General features: G+C 61.2%; 2 protein-coding genes across 2 annotated transcripts; one reads left to right on the forward strand and one right to left on the reverse strand.

Moving 5' to 3' along the window:
* Positions 1 to 6: 6 nt before the first annotated feature.
* LOC122193244 (class I histocompatibility antigen, F10 alpha chain-like) lies at positions 7 to 948 on the reverse strand (the record flags this gene model as incomplete). Its single annotated transcript, XM_042893977.1, has 3 exons — positions 850 to 948; positions 477 to 740; positions 7 to 248 (listed from the first exon to the last, which is right to left on the reverse strand). Coding segments are annotated over exons 1-3 (573 nt in total), but the record flags the coding sequence as incomplete, so codon positions are not given.
* Positions 949 to 2,533: 1,585 nt separating this feature from the next.
* LOC122193245 (complement C4-like) lies at positions 2,534 to 16,622 on the forward strand. Its single transcript, XM_042893978.1, is given in 45 exon segments — positions 2,534 to 2,593; positions 2,595 to 2,768; positions 3,000 to 3,113; positions 3,115 to 3,178; positions 3,496 to 3,566; positions 3,664 to 3,752; positions 4,286 to 4,368; positions 4,436 to 4,532; positions 4,906 to 5,014; positions 5,168 to 5,291; positions 5,602 to 5,714; positions 5,846 to 6,016; positions 6,147 to 6,332; positions 6,763 to 6,948; positions 7,156 to 7,311; positions 7,571 to 7,697; positions 7,841 to 7,912; positions 8,240 to 8,349; positions 8,351 to 8,435; positions 8,615 to 8,729; positions 8,803 to 8,873; positions 9,023 to 9,162; positions 9,599 to 9,799; positions 10,085 to 10,136; positions 10,211 to 10,300; positions 10,764 to 10,825; positions 10,827 to 10,919; positions 10,921 to 10,963; positions 11,215 to 11,290; positions 11,451 to 11,607; positions 11,704 to 11,820; positions 12,226 to 12,391; positions 12,869 to 13,035; positions 13,143 to 13,313; positions 13,503 to 13,562; positions 13,704 to 13,797; positions 13,883 to 14,108; positions 14,194 to 14,284; positions 14,582 to 14,658; positions 14,793 to 14,893; positions 14,997 to 15,086; positions 15,294 to 15,383; positions 15,690 to 15,773; positions 16,087 to 16,219; positions 16,351 to 16,622. Coding segments are annotated over 45 exon segments (5,100 nt in total). The 3' UTR covers positions 16,493 to 16,622.
* Positions 16,623 to 17,182: the final 560 nt, after the last annotated feature.

The raw sequence follows: 17,182 nt of genomic DNA on the forward strand, positions 1-17,182 counted from the left end.
CTCCACGTATCTCTGCAGCCACTGCACACAGGTTTCCTCCAGGTAATACTTCAACCTCTCAGCAAAGCTCCCCTCACCCTCCCATTTCCTCTTGGTGGGAACTGCCTCTGGAACTGCCGCAGTGAACGTCTTCGTGTCTTTGTCGAAGGCAATGAAGTCTCTCCCATTGTAGGCAACCTGATTATACCCCCGGGTGGTGCCGTCCTCAAGAATGTCACAACCGTACATCTGCTGCCGTGTGTTAGACCCTGAAACAGAGCCGGGCAGGGGGTGAGGAGCCCTTCCGGCTCCGGGGTCCCACTGCAGTGGGGAGGGGTTGGGGTCCCCCGGGACGCGGCACCCCGAGCTCGGTGCGGCTGTGACGGGCAGCGCCGGCACGGTGCCGCCGGGCAGGGCCAGGCTTGCGGGGCGCGGGCAGCACTGCGCCATGGAGCCCCGCCCCGCACCCACGGAGCCGCGGCCCCAGCCGTGCTCACCGCCGCTCTGGTTGAAGCGTTTCGGTACATTGTCCAGGTTCCAGCGGTTAGTCTGCTCAGTGCTCTGTGAGATCTCCGTCTGTCCGTCCCAGTACTGCTGGTCCATGTTGGCCGCCATCCACTCGGTGCGGGGCACGAGCCTCCGCGCGGTGCTGTCATAGTGCACGAAGATCTCGCCGTCCACGTACCCCGCAATCACGAACCAGGGCAGCCCGGGGCCGGGATCCGTCATCGCGGTGTAGAAGTACCGCATGGAGTGCGGCTCTGCGGGGCCGGAGCGCAGCGGGGCCGTGAGCCGCGGGTGGGGGTCCCACGGGCACAGCCCCGGGCTGGGGTTACGACTAGGGAGGGGTCCCGGTCCGGCCGCACTCACCGCCCGCCGCCCCGCACGCGGCGCCGAGCAGCAGCAGCCCCAGGCGCAGCGCCCCGCACGTCCCCATCACTGCGCACCGCTCCGCACCCCGTGCCGCTCCTTCGGCTTTTTGGACTCCTCAGCACCGCCCCGCGTCCCCATTGGTTCCTCCTCCTCCACCTCGCCAATGGCGGACGTGAGCTTGCGTGACGTCACCGGGCGCCAGGCAGAATGCGCTCCTGCAGGTTGTGAAGCGAAAGCGAAAGCGCTTAGTGGGGGAGGAGAGGGGCGCGGTGTGGGAACCCTCCGGGCCTCCGAGCAGCGGGGAACTCGGCTGTGTCCCCACGGGGCTCGAAAGGCAAATGGGATCCTGGGCTCCATCAGGAGAGGGGTGGCCAGCAGGGACAGGGAGGTGATTGTCCCTCTCTACTCGGCTCTTGTGAGGCCCCATCTGGAGTACTGTGTCCAGGTGTGGAGCCCTCAGTACAAGAAAGACATTGAGATTTTGGAAAGGGTCCAGAGGAGGGCGACTAAGATGATCAGGGGGCTGGAGCACCTCCCCTATGAGGACAGGCTGAGGGAGTTGGGCTTGTTCAGCCTGGAGAAGAGAAGGCTGCAGGGTGACCTCATTGCAGCCTATCAGTACCTGAAGGGAACCTACACCCAGGAGGGGAGTAAACTCTTCAAAAGGGCTGACAACAGCAGGACTAGGGGAAATGGTTTTAAGTTGAAGGAGGGAAGATTTAGGTTGGATGTTAGGGGGAAGTTCTTTACTAGGAGAGTGGTTAGGCCCTGGAACGGGCTGCCCAGGGAGGTTGTGGATGCCCCGTCCTTGGACGTGTTTAAGGCCAGGTTGGACGGGGTCCTGGGCAACCTGATCTGAATGTGTATGTTTGGTGGCCCTGCTAGGCAGGGGGGTTGGAACTACATGATCCTTGGGGTCCCTTCCAACCCGGGTGATTCTGTGATTCTGTGATTCTGTGGGGCTATGTCCCGCCCCCAGGGGAGAGGGCCGAGGGTTTCTGTCAGCGGGACGGGGCAGTGGAGGAGAAATCATCCTCCATTCCATTCAAGGAGTTGTTTGGGGGGGTCGCGTCCATAGGGTCAGCAGCTCCGTGTCCTGGGGGGGGCGGTGACAGTGGTGCCCCCCAGGGCTCCCTTTGGGATCTGTGCCATTTCTCCGCAGCACCGCCCCGCACCACTTCCCCACATCCACGTGGGCCCAGCTGAGGTCGATGCCCTCAGGGTCTGCAGGTGGGCCCTGTTGTCTGCCTCCCGTTAATGATTGATCCCAACCCCGCTGCTCCTGTACTGCTACCCCCATCTGCCTCACACCGCTGGAGCCATGGGGCCTCGCTGGGCCTTCAGCCTCTTCTTCCTCCTCTTCCTCATTCCCTTAATGGATGGCAGCTCCCAGGACCCTGAGTATGGGGTTTTGCGGGTTAGGGTTGGGGTAGCTATGGGGTTGGGGTTGGTTGTGGGGTAGTTATGGGACTATGAATGTCTTGCAATGTCTGTGAGGGACTATGGGGCACTGTTGGGGTTGGGGGCAGCTATAGGAATGTGATGTGATGGAGCCTGGTGGGATTGAGGGAGATTTCTGTGAGGTTGAGGGGGTTATGGGGCCAGAGCTGGGGGGGTTTCCTCTGGGGAGGAACTATGGACCTAAGGGGTATCTGCATGCTTATGGGATCTGGGAGGGCTTATGGAGCAGCTATGGGGCTGGTGGCTCAAGCAGTGTTCCCTCAGGTTGGTGCTGGTGGCCCCCCCGGCGCATGGCCCTGGGGACTCCCATGGGGCTGTTGGTGGCAGCTGTGGGGCCGGTGACGGGGATGGTGACTGCATGGGCTGAGGGGGACCGTGGGGCTGGGCCCTGCGCCCTCCCAGTCCCATTTGCCCTCACACCCCACAACAACTTCAACCAGCTCCTGCACATTGAGGTATGGGGACACTGTGGGACGTGGGGGGATGTCCCTATGGAGCAGATGGACTCTGGGGTGTTCCTGTGGGGTGAGAGGGTTGAGGACACCCCCCCGTGGCACATAGGGACACTTGTGCACCCTTACCCATGTCACCTCACATCTCCTTCCCCAGAGCTCCCATTTCCCTAGAGCTCCCCCTTTATCCCCATAACCCAAATGTCTCCTGCTGCGTCCCTGTGTTCCCTGCAGGTCACCCCAGTGCAGGCTGAGCGCTGTGGGGCTCTGTGGGGTCGGGGGCTGCTCCTAGAGGCCCACAGCCCCAACCTGACCCCCCCTATCACCTGGAGTCTGCATGTGGCCCTGGGGGGGGCCAAGGGGTCACCTCATTGTGCAGACAGACAAACCTCTCTACGCCCCCCGACAGACAGGTGAGTGCCCCAAATCCACCTGGAGGCCCCCCAACCCTAAAGCCATCCCTCATCTGCCCACGATTCTCCCCCCAGTGCTCCAAATGCTCCAACTCACCTAAATAAACCCCAAAATTCTCCCCAAAGCCCCTCCAAACCTACCATGAATTCCTCAAATTCCCCCAAATCCACCCATTTTCACCCTCCATTGACCCATTTCTTCCAAATTCAACCCCAAGGCACCACAGATGCCCCTGGTCACCCAAAGTCCCCTAAATATACTGTAAATCCCTACATCCATAACCCCCACCTGTCCCCATTTGTCTCTCTGTCCCCAGTGCGTTTCCGGGTCTTCTCCATGGACCACAACCTACAGCCGAACCCCGAACCCGTCCTGGTCACCATCACGGTAAGGGCCCTATAAGGCTGGGGCTATGGGTAACCCTGTGGGGTTTCGGTGGCCCTACAAGTCTGGGTTCTCACCCTGTACCTCCATGTCCCCCCAGAACCCATTGGGTGCACGAGTGCGGGAGGTGCAGCGGGTGCCCCTGGACACGGTGCTGAGTGACCAACTGGTGCTGCCTGACATCGCCCTGTGAGTGGGGCTATAGGGGGCAATGGGGGGCCATGGGGTGGAACAGGGGGCTGTGGGGATTTGGGGCTACAGGGGCTGCAGATGGGCCAGAGTAGTGGGGTTACTGGGGCATTATAGTGGCCATAGAAGCTATAGGGGGTTGTGGGGAGTTATAGGACACCATAGGGGTGATAGGCACAGGGCTGGGGCTGTAGGGACTTTGGGGGAACTGTAGGTCACCTTAAGGGCCATAGGGGTCTACAGGGGTTGTAGGTGGATATGGGGGACCATAAGAGCCTTAGGGACTCTGAGAAGCTGTAGAATATAGGGACCAAAAGGGCTCTGGAGGGCTCTAGAGGTCTATAGGGGTCAATGAGGAGGGCTATAAGGGACTATAGGGTCTATAGAAGACTGTAGCAGGAGCCTATAGGGAACCACAGGAGCCTGTAAGGGGCCATAGGACACCACAGGGGCCATACAGGGTTGTGGGAGGCTATAGGACACCAGAGGGATCCTGTGGGAGCCATAGGGTCACCATGCCCCTGTGTCCCCAGCCCAGGGACATGGCACATATGGGCACAGTTGGCCGCCAGTCCCAGCACCAACGGCTCCACTGCCTTCGAGGTGCGCAAATACGGTGAGTGGGGTCCAGGGGGTCCCTGCTGTGCCCCCATACCCCCCATAACCCCATCTGTTGTCCCCAGTGCTGCCTGGCTTTGAGGTGCGCATCCGCCCTGAGCGTGGCTTCGTTGTGCTGAGTGACCCCGAACCAGCCCCACTGCGCATCCACCTGCACGTCCAGTATGGGACCCCTGGAGACAAAATCCCCCCAAATCCCCATCTAAATCCTATCCAAATCTCACCCGATCTCCCACAAATTCCAGCCAAAAATTTCCATACATCTTCTCCCAAATCTCCCAGATCCCTTCCAGCTCTCCTAAATTCCCCAAATTCCCCTCCAATCCACCCTAAATCAGTGGCCCTGATGTCATTTGGAGTCAATCCTTCACCCTATAACCTTTGGGTTCCCCCAGCCCTATTGACCTCTGGGGCACCTTGACCCTATTAACTTTTGGGATCTCTCTCTTTGACCTTATTGGCCTTTGGGATCCACCCCCCTGACCCTATTAACCGCTGGGGACCTCCTGACCCCACTGACCCTTTGGACCCCCAGATTCCCAGATGGAGCACCTGTGTGGGGCCGTGCACAGCTGCGTGTGGGGCTGCGGGATGCTGGGAGCCGGGGAGGTCGCTTCCTGCGGGGTCTGGAGCAGCAGTGCCAGGTGAGACCCCAAAACCTACAGGGGGGTTGACCCCGCCCCTTTCCATAACCCCACCCCTTTCCATTACCCCACCCTTCCCACAGCCCCACCCCTTTCTCATAACCACGCCCCCTTAGCCATAGCCACGCCCCTTCTCACTATCCCCGCCCCCAGGTGACAGAAGGCCACGCCTCTCTGGAGGTGTCCCCGGTGGGCGTGGCCAAAGCGGCGGGCGTGGCGCTGACCGACCTGCAGGGGGCGCAGCTGCGCCTGGCGGTGGGCGTGGTCGAATCGGCAGGTGGGCGGGGCTTCGGGAAAGGGGGCGGGACCTGAAAGCTTTTGGGGTCCCAGAGGGGTTTTTGGGGTCCCAAAAGGGTTTTGGAGTCTTGCGGAGGCTTTGGGATTTCAAAGGGGTTTTCAAGGGTTCCAAGAAGATTTTGGGGTCCCTCGAGGATTTTGGGACCCCTTGTTATCTCAGGGTGATTTGGGATCCCCAAGTGGGGGTGAGGCCACGAAGGGGGCGTGGCCACAGAAATGGGCGTGGCTACGGGGTGGGCGTGGTCAGAGGGCGTTGTGAGGAGGAGGCGTGGCCTGACGGTGTCCCGCAGGGGGCGAACTCGTGGAGCGGGAGCTGCTGGTGCCGCTGGTCCGGTCCCAATGGACGCTGCAGCTGCAGAGGAGCGCGCGGTTCTTCGTGCCCGGAGCGCCCTACACTCTCGTGGTGAGCAAATCTGCGCGTGACTGTGCAGAGAGGTGCAGATGTCTGCGTGTTCGGGGCGCGCTTTTGCATTCTTGCGCGAGGCCGTGCGCATGCGCTGTTCTCACCCGGTGCGTGCTGTGGTGCTCCCGTAGGGCCGGGTGCTGCAGGCTGGGGGAGGCGCAGCCCCGGGGGTCCCCGTGAGAGTGACGGTGGGGGTGACCAGAGCCCCCGCACCGCCCCTCATAGAGCTGCGGGCGGACAACAGCGGTGACATCGCTGTCCCCATCAATGTCCCCAAAGGAGCCACGAGGATGGAGCTGAGCGTGAGTGGGGACAGACGTGGGAACACAGGGTGGGGGATATGGGGACATGGGAACGTGGGGATATGGGATGTGGGAGGTGTAATATGGGACTTGGGCACTCCATGCACTGTGGTGTCTGTGGGACCCTCAGGTGGAAGCAGGACAGCCCGGTGTCCACCCAGCGCGGGCACAGCTGTTGGTGACCCCGATGGCGGCGGTGTCTGGGCGGTTCCTGGTGCTGGGGGGTCCCCGGGGGTCGCTCCATCCCGGGGAAGAGCTGCGGCTGCAGCTGCACCATGTGGGGCCACCCCCCGCCCCGCAGCGCTTCCACCTCCTGGTGAGCTCCAGCACTTCTGTGCTGTGTTGCACATGTTGCACGCTGTGTTTTGCATGTTCTGTGTCACACACTGCATGTTGCATGTGCGCTGCATGTTATGCACACATGGTGCCACATGTGCATTGTGTGTTGTTACACGTTGCACGTTTGCTGTATGTTTTGTGTGCATGTTGCAGTGTGTGTGTGGGTTGCATGCCCTGATGCACTGGCATGGCATGCATTGTGTTGCATGCTGCACTGCACACGTGTCACTTGCACGTTGCACGCCCAGCTGCACATCGGATGTGTGTCATGCATGTTATGTTGCACACAGCTTCTCACACATGCTGCATGTCCCATGTGTGTTTGCACGTTGCATGTGAGTTGCATGCTAGGCATGCACATTGCACTGCATGTTATGCTGGTGTCACACACCCCCATGTTTCTGCAGGCAATGGCCCGTGGGAGGGTGGTGGTGGCCCACACGGTGGCCTCCCAGGTGACACTGACGGAGGTGGCACTGCCGGTGACAGCGGACATGGCCCCATATCTACATGTGGTCGCCTTCTTCCTGAGTGGGGGAAATGTGGTGGCTGCCTCGTGGGGGGGGGCTGTGCGGGGGGGCTGTGATGAGCAGGTGGGTGTACTGGGGGGCTGGGAGGGCTGGGGGGGGCTGGGAAGAAGTGGGAAGGACTTGGGAGGACTGGGAGAGACTGGGTGTGCTGGGAGAACTGGGAAGAACTGGGTTAACTGGGACGTACTAGAAGTGCTGGGAGGGACTGGGAGCACTGGGAGCTCTGGTGGCACTGGGAACAGTGGGACATACTGGGATCCATGGCTGCAGGTGCAGGTGAAGGTCCCTCCTCGTGGGACCACCCTGCGACCTCAGGACCCACTGACAGTGACGGTGACAACGGAGACTCCAGTGACAGTGGCCATTGGGGCCATCGACACTGCAGTGCTGAGCCTGGAGCCACGGCACCGCCTGAACGCTGCCAAGGTGACCCCAAATCCCTCAGACACCAAATTCTTCATCCCCCAAACCTTCAATGACCCCCAAACCCCCCAGATTGGGGATGTCCCAAATCCTTGCACACCACAAAACCCAAAGCCCCGACACTCAGAGCCCTGAGATCTCCCCCAAACTCTCAGGATCCCCCAAATCCCTGTGACCCTTTAGGGCTGCCTGGAGGAAATGGGGCCATTTGGCCATGTTGGGGACATTTGGGGACAGGGGTTGACCCCGTTCTGTGTCCCAGGTGGAGGCGGCTCTAGGCAGCAGCGATTTGGGGTGCAGCCCTGGGGGTGGCCCTGATGCCGTGGGGATCTTTGGGGCTGCAGGGCTCATGCTGGGACTGCAGGGTGGCAGCCCCACAGTGCAGGCAGGTGAGTGGGGATGGGGACATGGGGGGTACAGGGAGTTATGGGACACGGGGATATGGGAATATGGCAAGGTATTGATATGAGGACATTGAGATCTGGGGACGTGGGGCCATGAGGACACGGTGACGGGGCTCTCCCCACCACAGCCCCCCACTGTCCCCCGGCCCCCACCCGCCAACGCCGCTCTCTGGAGCTGCTGAAGCTGCTGGAGGAGAAGGGTGAGTGCCTGATGTCCCCATGTCACCCCATCCCTGTGTCCCAGTGTCTGTCTCTGTCTCCCCCATCACCATGTCCCTGTGTCACCACATCCCCCTGTCACTTCATCTCCATGTCACTGTCTCTGTGTCACCTTGTCCCCATGTCACCTCATCCTCACACCCCCTGGCCGCCCCCAGCCATCAGTGTCCCTGTTCCCATTGTGTCCCCACATCTGCCATCTCCTCCCATCCGTATCTTCATCCCCCTACGCTTTGTCCCCCATCCCTTGGCCCGACCCCCTGTGTCCCCGTGGTGCCACCTCCACACGTGTCCCTGTGTCCCCGCAGCAGGGCCATGGCGCGATAACGCGGTGATGTGGCGCTGCTGCCGGGATGGAGCGACGGCGCTGCCCATCCGTGCCACGTGCCTGCAGCGGGGACAGCGGGTGACGACGGCGGGGGGGCTGCCGAGACGCCTTCCTGCAGTGCTGTGAGGTGGCACAGAACCTGCGGCGGAGGGGACAGCGCGGGGGGTTGGCACGGGGTGAGTGTCAGCAGTGTCCCCAGAGCGGGGAGGGGTGGCCATTGGTGATCTGTATTGATGTGGGGACATTCGGATGGGGGATCCCCATGGGGGGTGGCACATGGGGACATCCCATGCCCTGGGATTCCATGACCTGGGATCCCCACATGTAAGGATGTCCCCTGCTGTCCCCATGGCAGTGCTGGAGGCACAGCTGGCAGATCAGCTGTTGGATGATGATGAGGACGTCCCCACGAGGAGCTTCTTCCCTGAGAGCTGGCTGTGGCAACGCGTCCGTGTCGCCAGCACAGCACGGTGTGTACCCGTGTCCCCATGTCCCCATTCCATGTCCCCATGGCCCAATTTCCTCATGTCCCCATCTCCTCAGGCTCTCAGTGCTGCTCCCTGACTCCATCACTACGTGGGAGATTCAGGCAGTTGCCATTGTCCCTGGACACGGTGAGTGTCACCACCCCTCAGTGGCCCTGTGGTGTCCCCCTGACGTCCCCATTGTGGTGTCCCCATGTCCCCCCTCTCCCCCACCCCCCGAATGTCCCTGTGTCCCCGCCGTGTCCCTGCGCTGCCCCGCAGTGATGAGGTCCTGGCAGGGCTGTGCGTGGCGGAGCCGCAGCAGGTGACGGTGACGCAGGACGTGCGCGTGGCACTTCGGCTGCCCCCCAGCATCCGTCCCCGAGAGCAGCTGCAGCTGCAGCCCCTCATCCACAGCAGGCTGCCCCGCAGCATCAACGTAAGCCCTATAGAAACCCCCATAGGCACCCCAAAGATACCTCTTTCTCTCCAATAAATACCCTTTTGCTTCAAATAGATAGCTCCCTTAGGTACCACTGTGCTCCATACTTGCCCTGCTGCCCCATACGTATCTCTTTCCCTCTAACAAATATACCTTACCCCATAGATACCTTCTTTCTGCCCCATGGTTAACCCCCTGTGCCCCACAGATTACCTTTTCCTTTCAATAGCTGCCTCCTGCTCCTCGTACATCCCCCTCTACCCCACAAGTACCCCCTTAGCCACCTGGTACCACTTTTGCCCCATAGATAACCCCCTGTGGCACATGGATACTGATCTGCCCCACAGATACCCCCTTCCTGCCCCACTGTCCCATAGTCCCCCACTGTCCCATGGCCACCTAGTGGCATTGAGTGACAGTGATGGTGATGCAGGTGACGGTGACGCTGTCGGCAGTGGAGGGGGTGTGCGCGGCGCTGGATGGGGTCCCCCAGATGTTAGAGCTGCCCCCGGGGCGGGCAGTGGCTGCACCCCTCACCCTGGTGGCCCTCCAGCCTGGGGACATCCCCATCACCGTCACCGCCCGCGGGCCGTGGGGGCTGGGAGACCGTGTCACCCGAGTCCTGCATGTCGAGGTGAGATCAGCAGAGTCCCCTCTGGTCACCTGGGTCACCTCTGGGGTCCCCTGTGCCCTGTGATCTCTTGGACATTGCTGTCCTTGCGGGTCTCTGGTGGTCTTGCATACTGGGATTGTCACTTTGAGGTTCATGGACACCATGTCCCCGTGACTGTGGTGGCCCTGGATATGTTGGTCCCTGTGGGATTTGGGGACACTGGGTCCTCGGTGGCCCTGGGCACTGCATTTGTCTCCTCATGTGTCCCCATGTCCTTGGTGGGAACGGTGCCACCCATTCCTGCAGCCCGAGGGAGAGCTGCACCTGGAGGAGACCACCTACGTCCTGGACACAGATGGTGGGTGTGAGGGCTGGGGGACAGTGGGGACATGGGGACGTGGGGCTTGACCCTGTGGTGTGGTGTCCCTGCAGATAAGCGGAGCCGGAGCCTGGAGCTGCCAGGGGATGTCCCTGCTGAGATCGTCCCGGATGGGGATTTCAGCATGAGCATCCGTGTCAGTGGTGTGTGCGGATGGGGACACGGGTTGGGGACAGGGGGGTGGGCACAGGGGACGTGGGGACGTGGGAGGACATTTGTTGGGGAGATTGATGTCCAGCCCTGATCCTCTCTCTGTCCCTGTGTCCCCATACCCATGTGTGCGGCCGTCTCCTCATGTTGTGCCCCTGTGTGTGTCCCCTGGGTGTCCCCACATGTTCTCACATCCTTATTACATCCACATGTCCCCTGTGTACAACCCTGTGTCCCCTGATGTGTGCCCCTCTGCACATCCCCATGCGTGTTCCAATGTCCCCATCTATGTCCCCCTGCTCATCCCCATCTATGTCCCCATGCCTATCCCACATCCTATCCCCATGTTACATATCCCACACTCCTGTGACCCCATATCCCCTTCTATCCCCACACCGTCCTGTGTCCCCCTGTCCCCACAACATTCCCCATGTCCCCCTGACCCCCTTGTCCCAGGCCGGGTGCCAGGCTGGGCGCTGCAGGGTGCTCTGGGGGTGGGAGACTCTCTGCTCCGCTCCCCCCCGGGGCTGTGGGGAGCAGTCCCTGATGTCAATGGCACCCACTGCTGCTGCTCTGCGGTTCCTGGATGAGAGCGAAGGGTGGGGGCAGCTGCCCCCCCGGGCACCGACAGCGTGGCCTCAGAACCCTGCAGCAGGGTGAGCTGTGGGGCTGTGCTTTATGGGGCGGGCTGTGCTTTATGGGGTGGGCTGTGCTCCAAGGGATGCAGTGCTGTATGGGGATGTAACGAGGTTTGCATTTCTCTATGGGTTTGCATTTCTCCTTCATGGTTTGCATTTATCTTTGATGTTTGCAATGGGGTGTGCAGTGCTCCGTGTGGAGGTGCAGTGCTGTGAGGGATATCCCAGGATGTCTGCGGTGACCCCAATGGTCTCTGATGTCTCCACAGGCTTTGAGCGGGTGCAGAGTTTCCGCAAAAGTGACGGCTCCTATGGGGCATGGCTGCACCGGGACAGCAGCACCTGGTGAGGGCAGCGGGGATGGTGTGGGGATGTGGGGACAACAGTGGGACATGGGGACATTGGGGTGTGGGGACATGGAGACGTGGGGATGTGAGGACATCACAGGGGCATGAGATGCGGTCCATGGGGATTTGGGGATGTGGTGACACGGTGTCCTGCACAGGCTGACGGCTCTGGTGCTGCGTGTGCTGGCCCTGTCCCGGCCTTATTTGCCAGTGGCTGCCAGTGGCCCCGCTGCGTCCCTGCGGTGGGTGCTGGGGCAGCAGCGCCCAGATGGTGCCTTCTTGGAGCACAGGGCTGTGGTGCACCGCGAGATGCAGGTGGGTGACATCCCTGCTGCGTGCAGTGTCCCCTGAAGGTCCCTGCAGACTGTCCCTACATGACGCTGTCTCACCCATGTGTCCCCGTGTCCCCAGGGCGGTGTGGCAGACCCTGGCCCAGAGGCCACCGTGTCGCTGACAGCCTTTGTGGTGGTGGCCCTCCATGGTGCCCGCACTCTGCTGCCCCCGGACAGCCCCGAGCTGCCCCTCCTGGTGCGTCCCATATCCCCATCCGGTGTCTTGGTCCCCATACCATGTGTCCCTTGTGCCCCCATATCCCACATCCCCACGTCCCTCATATGTCCCCAGTTCCCTCTACGTCCCCCCAGTGTTCCTCCATCTCTTGTTCATCCCTACCCCCCATGTTCCCATATGTCCCATGTCCCCCAGTGTCCCTCAGTCCCTCCATATCCCTTACTGTCCCCCATCCCTCCATGTCCCCCTGTCTCCCAGTGTCCCCTCATCCCTCTGTGTCCCCTGTCCCCCGGTGTGCCCCATGTCCCTGTATATCCCCATGTCTCCCTAGTGTCCCCCATGTCCACGTCCCCCAGTATCCCCCACGCCTCCCTGTCTCCCACGTCTCTTCATGTCCCCACACTCCATGTCCCACTGCCACAGGACAAATCCCTGTCCCGAGCCTCCACGTTCCTACGGGGCCGCGTGGAGCAGTTGGGGACCTATGGGACGGCCATCACAGCCTATGCACTGGCATTGGTGGACACCACTCCTCCAGGGCCGCATCCGGCAGTGGAACGTCTGCGGGGCATGGCCCGGAGCGCCCACGGTGCGTCGCCATGGGGCAGTGGCATTGGATGCCTTTGTCACCATGGGTGGCTCCTGGACCCCTCTGGCCCCTTCTTCAGATTCACACTTATTCAAATCCTTCAATTTTGTTCTTCCTCAAACTCTTCTTCATATACTTCAAATTCATTCCTATTCAAATTTCTCTCCTTCACGTTCGTTCTTCAGATTCTTCTTTGATTTCATTCTCCTGATTAATTCCTCCTAAAATTAATTCTCGTTCAAGTTCCACAGATTCGTTCCACTTCGGATGGGTTCTTCTCCAAAACTGTTCTTCAGATTTACTTTCCTTTGATTTCGTTCTTGTAATTAATTCTTCTTCAGAGCAGTTCTTCAAATTCTTCTTCAAATCCATTCTCCGCACCCACTCTGGGTCCCCATGACCCCATAGGACCCCCCATGACCCCATAGGACCCCCCATGACCCCATATGAGCCCCCTGTGACCCCGTCCCCATGCAGGTGGCCGTGCGACCTTCTGGCCATCTGGTGGCCCTGCAGCCACAGTGGAGGCGACGGCTTACGCCCTTCTGGCACTGCTGCAGAGCCGTGACATCGCCGGGGCTGGGAGGGCGGCACGGTGGCTCCGGCAGCAGAGCAATTATGGAGGTGGCTTCCACTCCACTCAGGTGGGGGGGGGTGCACGGAGCCCCCTGTGTGCCTCGGTGTGAAGGGGACTCGATCCCCGGGGTCCCCTTTGGTGGCTGTGTCCCCAACCTGCTCGGTGTTCCTGCAGGACACGGTGGTGGCCCTGGAGGCGCTGGCCCAGATGTGGCTGCAGTGGGGTCGCGGGAGCACAGCGGGGCTGAACCTGGGGCTCTCCTGGCCGGGGGGTGCCCGGGGGAGGGCTGGTGGCACTCAGGTGACGCTGAAGCCGGGGCTGGAGCCGCTGGAGCAGGAGCTGCAGGTGGGGGCGTGGTGGGACATGGCAGGACATGGGGGATGTGAGGACATAGGGGACGTATCTGGACCTGGTAGGATGTGATATGGAGACATGGTAGGATGGGACATAGTAGGAGGTGGGGGACGTGGTAGGACGTGATCGACACGAGGTTTTGGGGTCCCTGTGTCTTTGCTTTGTCCCCATGTCCTCCAGGTGCCTCTGGGCAGCCCGGTGACAGTGCAGGTGGAGGGACACGGCGAAGGGACGCTGACGGTGGGTGGCTGCATGGACATCGGTGTCACCTCCAAGAGCTGATGTCCCCTCACAACCTCCCCTCACGGTGTCCCCTCATGCTGTCACGATGTCCTCCTGCTGTCCCATCACGATGTGACGCTGTCCCCTTGCTGTCCCCAGGTGCTCCGCCAGTTCCGCCTGCTGTCACCTCCCAACTCCACGTGCCAGGCGCTGCACCTGGAGGTGGCCATCACCGGCCCCATCCTGTACCATGGTGAGGCCCCGCCCCCAAAGACCCCGCCCTTTCTTCGGAGGGGGCGTGGCCTCGGCCCTGTTTTCCATACCCCAAGCCCCAGCAGATGAGGACTACGAGGACTATGAGGACTACGAGGAGGCGGAGCCTAAAGAGGGGGAGGAGCCTACAAAAGGGGCAGTGCCCATGGAAGGGGCGGGGCCTGTGGAAGGGGAGGGGCAAGCAGATGGCCCCGCCCCACTCAGCCCCATGTCCTTATGGGATGCCCGGAAGCGGCGACGCCGCAGCACGCAGAGCCCTGCCCATGAGGTGGCCTTTCTGGTCTGCTTCCGGTGAGGGGCGGAGCTTCCTGTTCCAGTGGGCGGGGCATCCTGCTGCTAGGCGGTGCTTATTGCTGATGGGCGTGGCCTGTTGTAGGCGGAGCCCAGGGGTGGCACTAACGGGGATGGCGGTGGTGGAGATCTCTCTGCTCAGTGGCTTCTCACCCCATAGGGCAGACCTGGACAAGGTAGGGGCCTGGGGGACTTGGGGGATGTAGGGGAGCTGAGGGGAGTTATGGGGTGTGGGGGTGTTGGAGTTGTTGGGGTGGCAGAATGTTGGAGTCATGGCTTATGGGGCTGTTGGGGTTTGAGGTGTTGTGGTTGGGTGTGCTGGAACATCGAGTTGGGGTTGTTGGGGTCGGAGAGTTGGGTCTGGGGGTGTTGGGGTGCAGGGCTGTTGAGGTGGAGCTGTTAGGTTGGAGTGTTGGGGTGTTGGATGTGGGTGTTGGGGAGGGACATATCCGGGTGCTGCTGTCCCACAACAGCTGCGGGACGTGGTGGATCGCTGGATCAGTCACTACGAGCTGGATGGGAACCAGTTGGTGCTGTACCTGGATGAGGTGTGTCCCCCTGTGTCACCCATAACCTCAATGGCCCCGTGATCCCGTATCCCCTATGTCCCTGTCCCCACACCATACCCCGTTCTCCCCACACATCCCTTGTTCCTCCACGTGTTCTCATTCCTGTCCCCAGGTCCCCCCCCGAGCGGCAGTGTCTCAGTTTTGGGGCCACCCAGGAGGTGGCCGTGGGCCACATGCAGCCGGCAATGGCAGCCATCTATGACTACTATGAGCCCGGTGGGCGGGGCACTCAGTGGGCGGGGCCTAAATTGGTGGGGTCTTGGTGGGTGTGGCCATGAGAGGAGGCGTGGCCCATCTGACCCCTCTGTGCCCCATCCAGGGCAGCGCTGCACCGTCTTCTACAACGCCCCACAAAGGAGCAGCACCATCGCCACACTGTGCTCCCCCAAAATCTGTGAATGTGCCCAAGGTGGGACCCCACTGTGACCCCATATGTGGGACCCCCATCCGGTGAACCCCTCCACCCAACTTTTGAGGATCTTGGGGTGAAATTATGGGGTTTATGGGGGAACGTGGGGGAGAGACATGCGGGGCATGGAGAGAACTCTCACCGAGAACCTTGTGTTTTGGGTCCCTGATGATGTTGGGGCACCCTACTGATGTTGGGGGTTCCCAGGGGGGTGTCCCCATGCCCAAAGGAGGACACAAGAGGTGACAGCTGATGACCGCCACGACTTTGCCTGTTACAGCCCCCGTGTGGACTATGGTGAGACCCCAAATCACTGCACTTCAGACCTGCTGACCCCAAATTGGCTGCATCCCAAACCTTAACTGCCCTAAATTCCATCTGCTGCCCATGAGCCCCACAGCTGCACGCTGTACCCCACAAGTGACCCCTGAACCCCAAAAGCATTCACTAGGATCCTGTAGTTTTCTCGCCAATTATCCCTCTGACCCCAAAACCGCATAGCTGCCCTATGATGTCCATAACTCCTGTGATACAGTAACCCCTGTGACCCCATCTTTATGACCTCCATGACCCCTTTGACCCCTTGCCCCCTCTGATCCCCAGCGCTGGTGATTCGGGTGCTGTCCCAGAGCGAGATTGGGGCTTTTGTGGCGTTTGAGACGGAAATCAAAGAGGTGCTGCTTGGAGGTGAGACTGAGGGCACTGGGAAGGGCTGGAAGGTGAGAATGGCAGCACTGGGAGAGGCAGGGAGTACTGGGAGGGACTGGGAAGGACTGGAAATTGAGACTGGGTGAACTGGGAATTCTGGTAGAGACTGGGTATAATGGGAGCACTGGAAGTGGTTGTGGGGTGAGAAGGGGGTGCTGGGATATATTTGGCCATACTTGGGTAGCATTGGGCAGTGCTGAGGGGGGTCTCTCAGCCATACTGGAACAATACAAGAGTGTATTGGGTGGTACTGGGAAAGTTTGGTGAGTTCATAGTGTGTGTACTGGTGCAGGTCAGGACACAACAGCAGCTCCTGGGGAGCGGAGGCGGCTGCTGGTGCGGAAGAGCTGCCCACTGCGCCTGCAGCCCCACACCATCTACCTGGTGATGGGGGGCAGCGGGGGGACACAGGACCCTGAGGGGCGGTGAGAAGGGGCTGTGCCCCATGTCCCCATGTGCCTATGTTCTTATGTTCCCATGTCCCGTATTCCAGTGTTTCTAACCCCGTGTCCCTGATCCTGACCCCATACCCCGATACCCCTATCCCCATCTCCAGCCCCCAGTTCCTGCTGGGCCCCCACTCGTGGGTGGAGGAGGTGCCGTCCCCTGGACGCTGTAGGGCCACATGGCTGCGGGGTCACTGCGCCCAACTGCAGGAGTTCCGCACCCACCTGAGCCAACTGGGCTGCCAGCTGTGAGCCACTGCGAGCTACCGGGAGCATGCTGAGTGCAGCTGGAACCGTTTTTGGGTTGAACTGGCACCAATGTTGGATCAGTTGGGATGGATTGGAAATAAAGTAGCGTTGATTGGGACCATGTTGGGAACAACTGGAAGTGTGCTGGGTTTGAGTGGGAGCAATTGGATCTGTATTGGAACAAACAGGGATCACACTGGGTCAAAAAAGATCAGAACGGGTCCAACTGGGGTCATACTGGATTGAAGTGGGATCAGAGCGGGTTAAATAGACGCACAGTCCTCCGAACCACCACAGAGTCGGCCCTCCGGCGGCGCAGAGCGGCGCTGCAAGCCGTCCGTGAGGCAACCGGACGTGACGTCGCTCCGCGGCGCGCGATTCGAACTCCGGCGGCGCCCATCGGAGCGCCCCGATGCCGCGGCCCAAACCGCGCAGCCCCCGGCGCCGGGGCCGCCCCCCCCCCGCCGCCCCGCCGCCGCCGCCGCCTCCCGCGCGGCCCCGCGGTGAGTGCAGCCCGGAGGGGTGCTGGGGGGTGTGGGGCTGAGCCTTTATCGCCGTTGTTTTCCCGTCTCTTCGCTCCGTTTCAGCCCGCCGGTACCGGCCCGGTCAGAGGGCGCTGCGGGAGATCCGTCGCTATCAGAGCAGCACCGCTCTGCTGCTGCGCCGCCAGCCCTTCGCGCGCGTGGTAACGGG

This window comes from Lagopus leucura, unplaced genomic scaffold (genome assembly GCF_019238085.1).
Source record: "Lagopus leucura isolate 7727_CA_CO unplaced genomic scaffold, USGS_WTPT01 200-4_obj-0_obj, whole genome shotgun sequence".
Classification (NCBI taxonomy): Eukaryota; Metazoa; Chordata; class Aves; order Galliformes; family Phasianidae; genus Lagopus; species Lagopus leucura.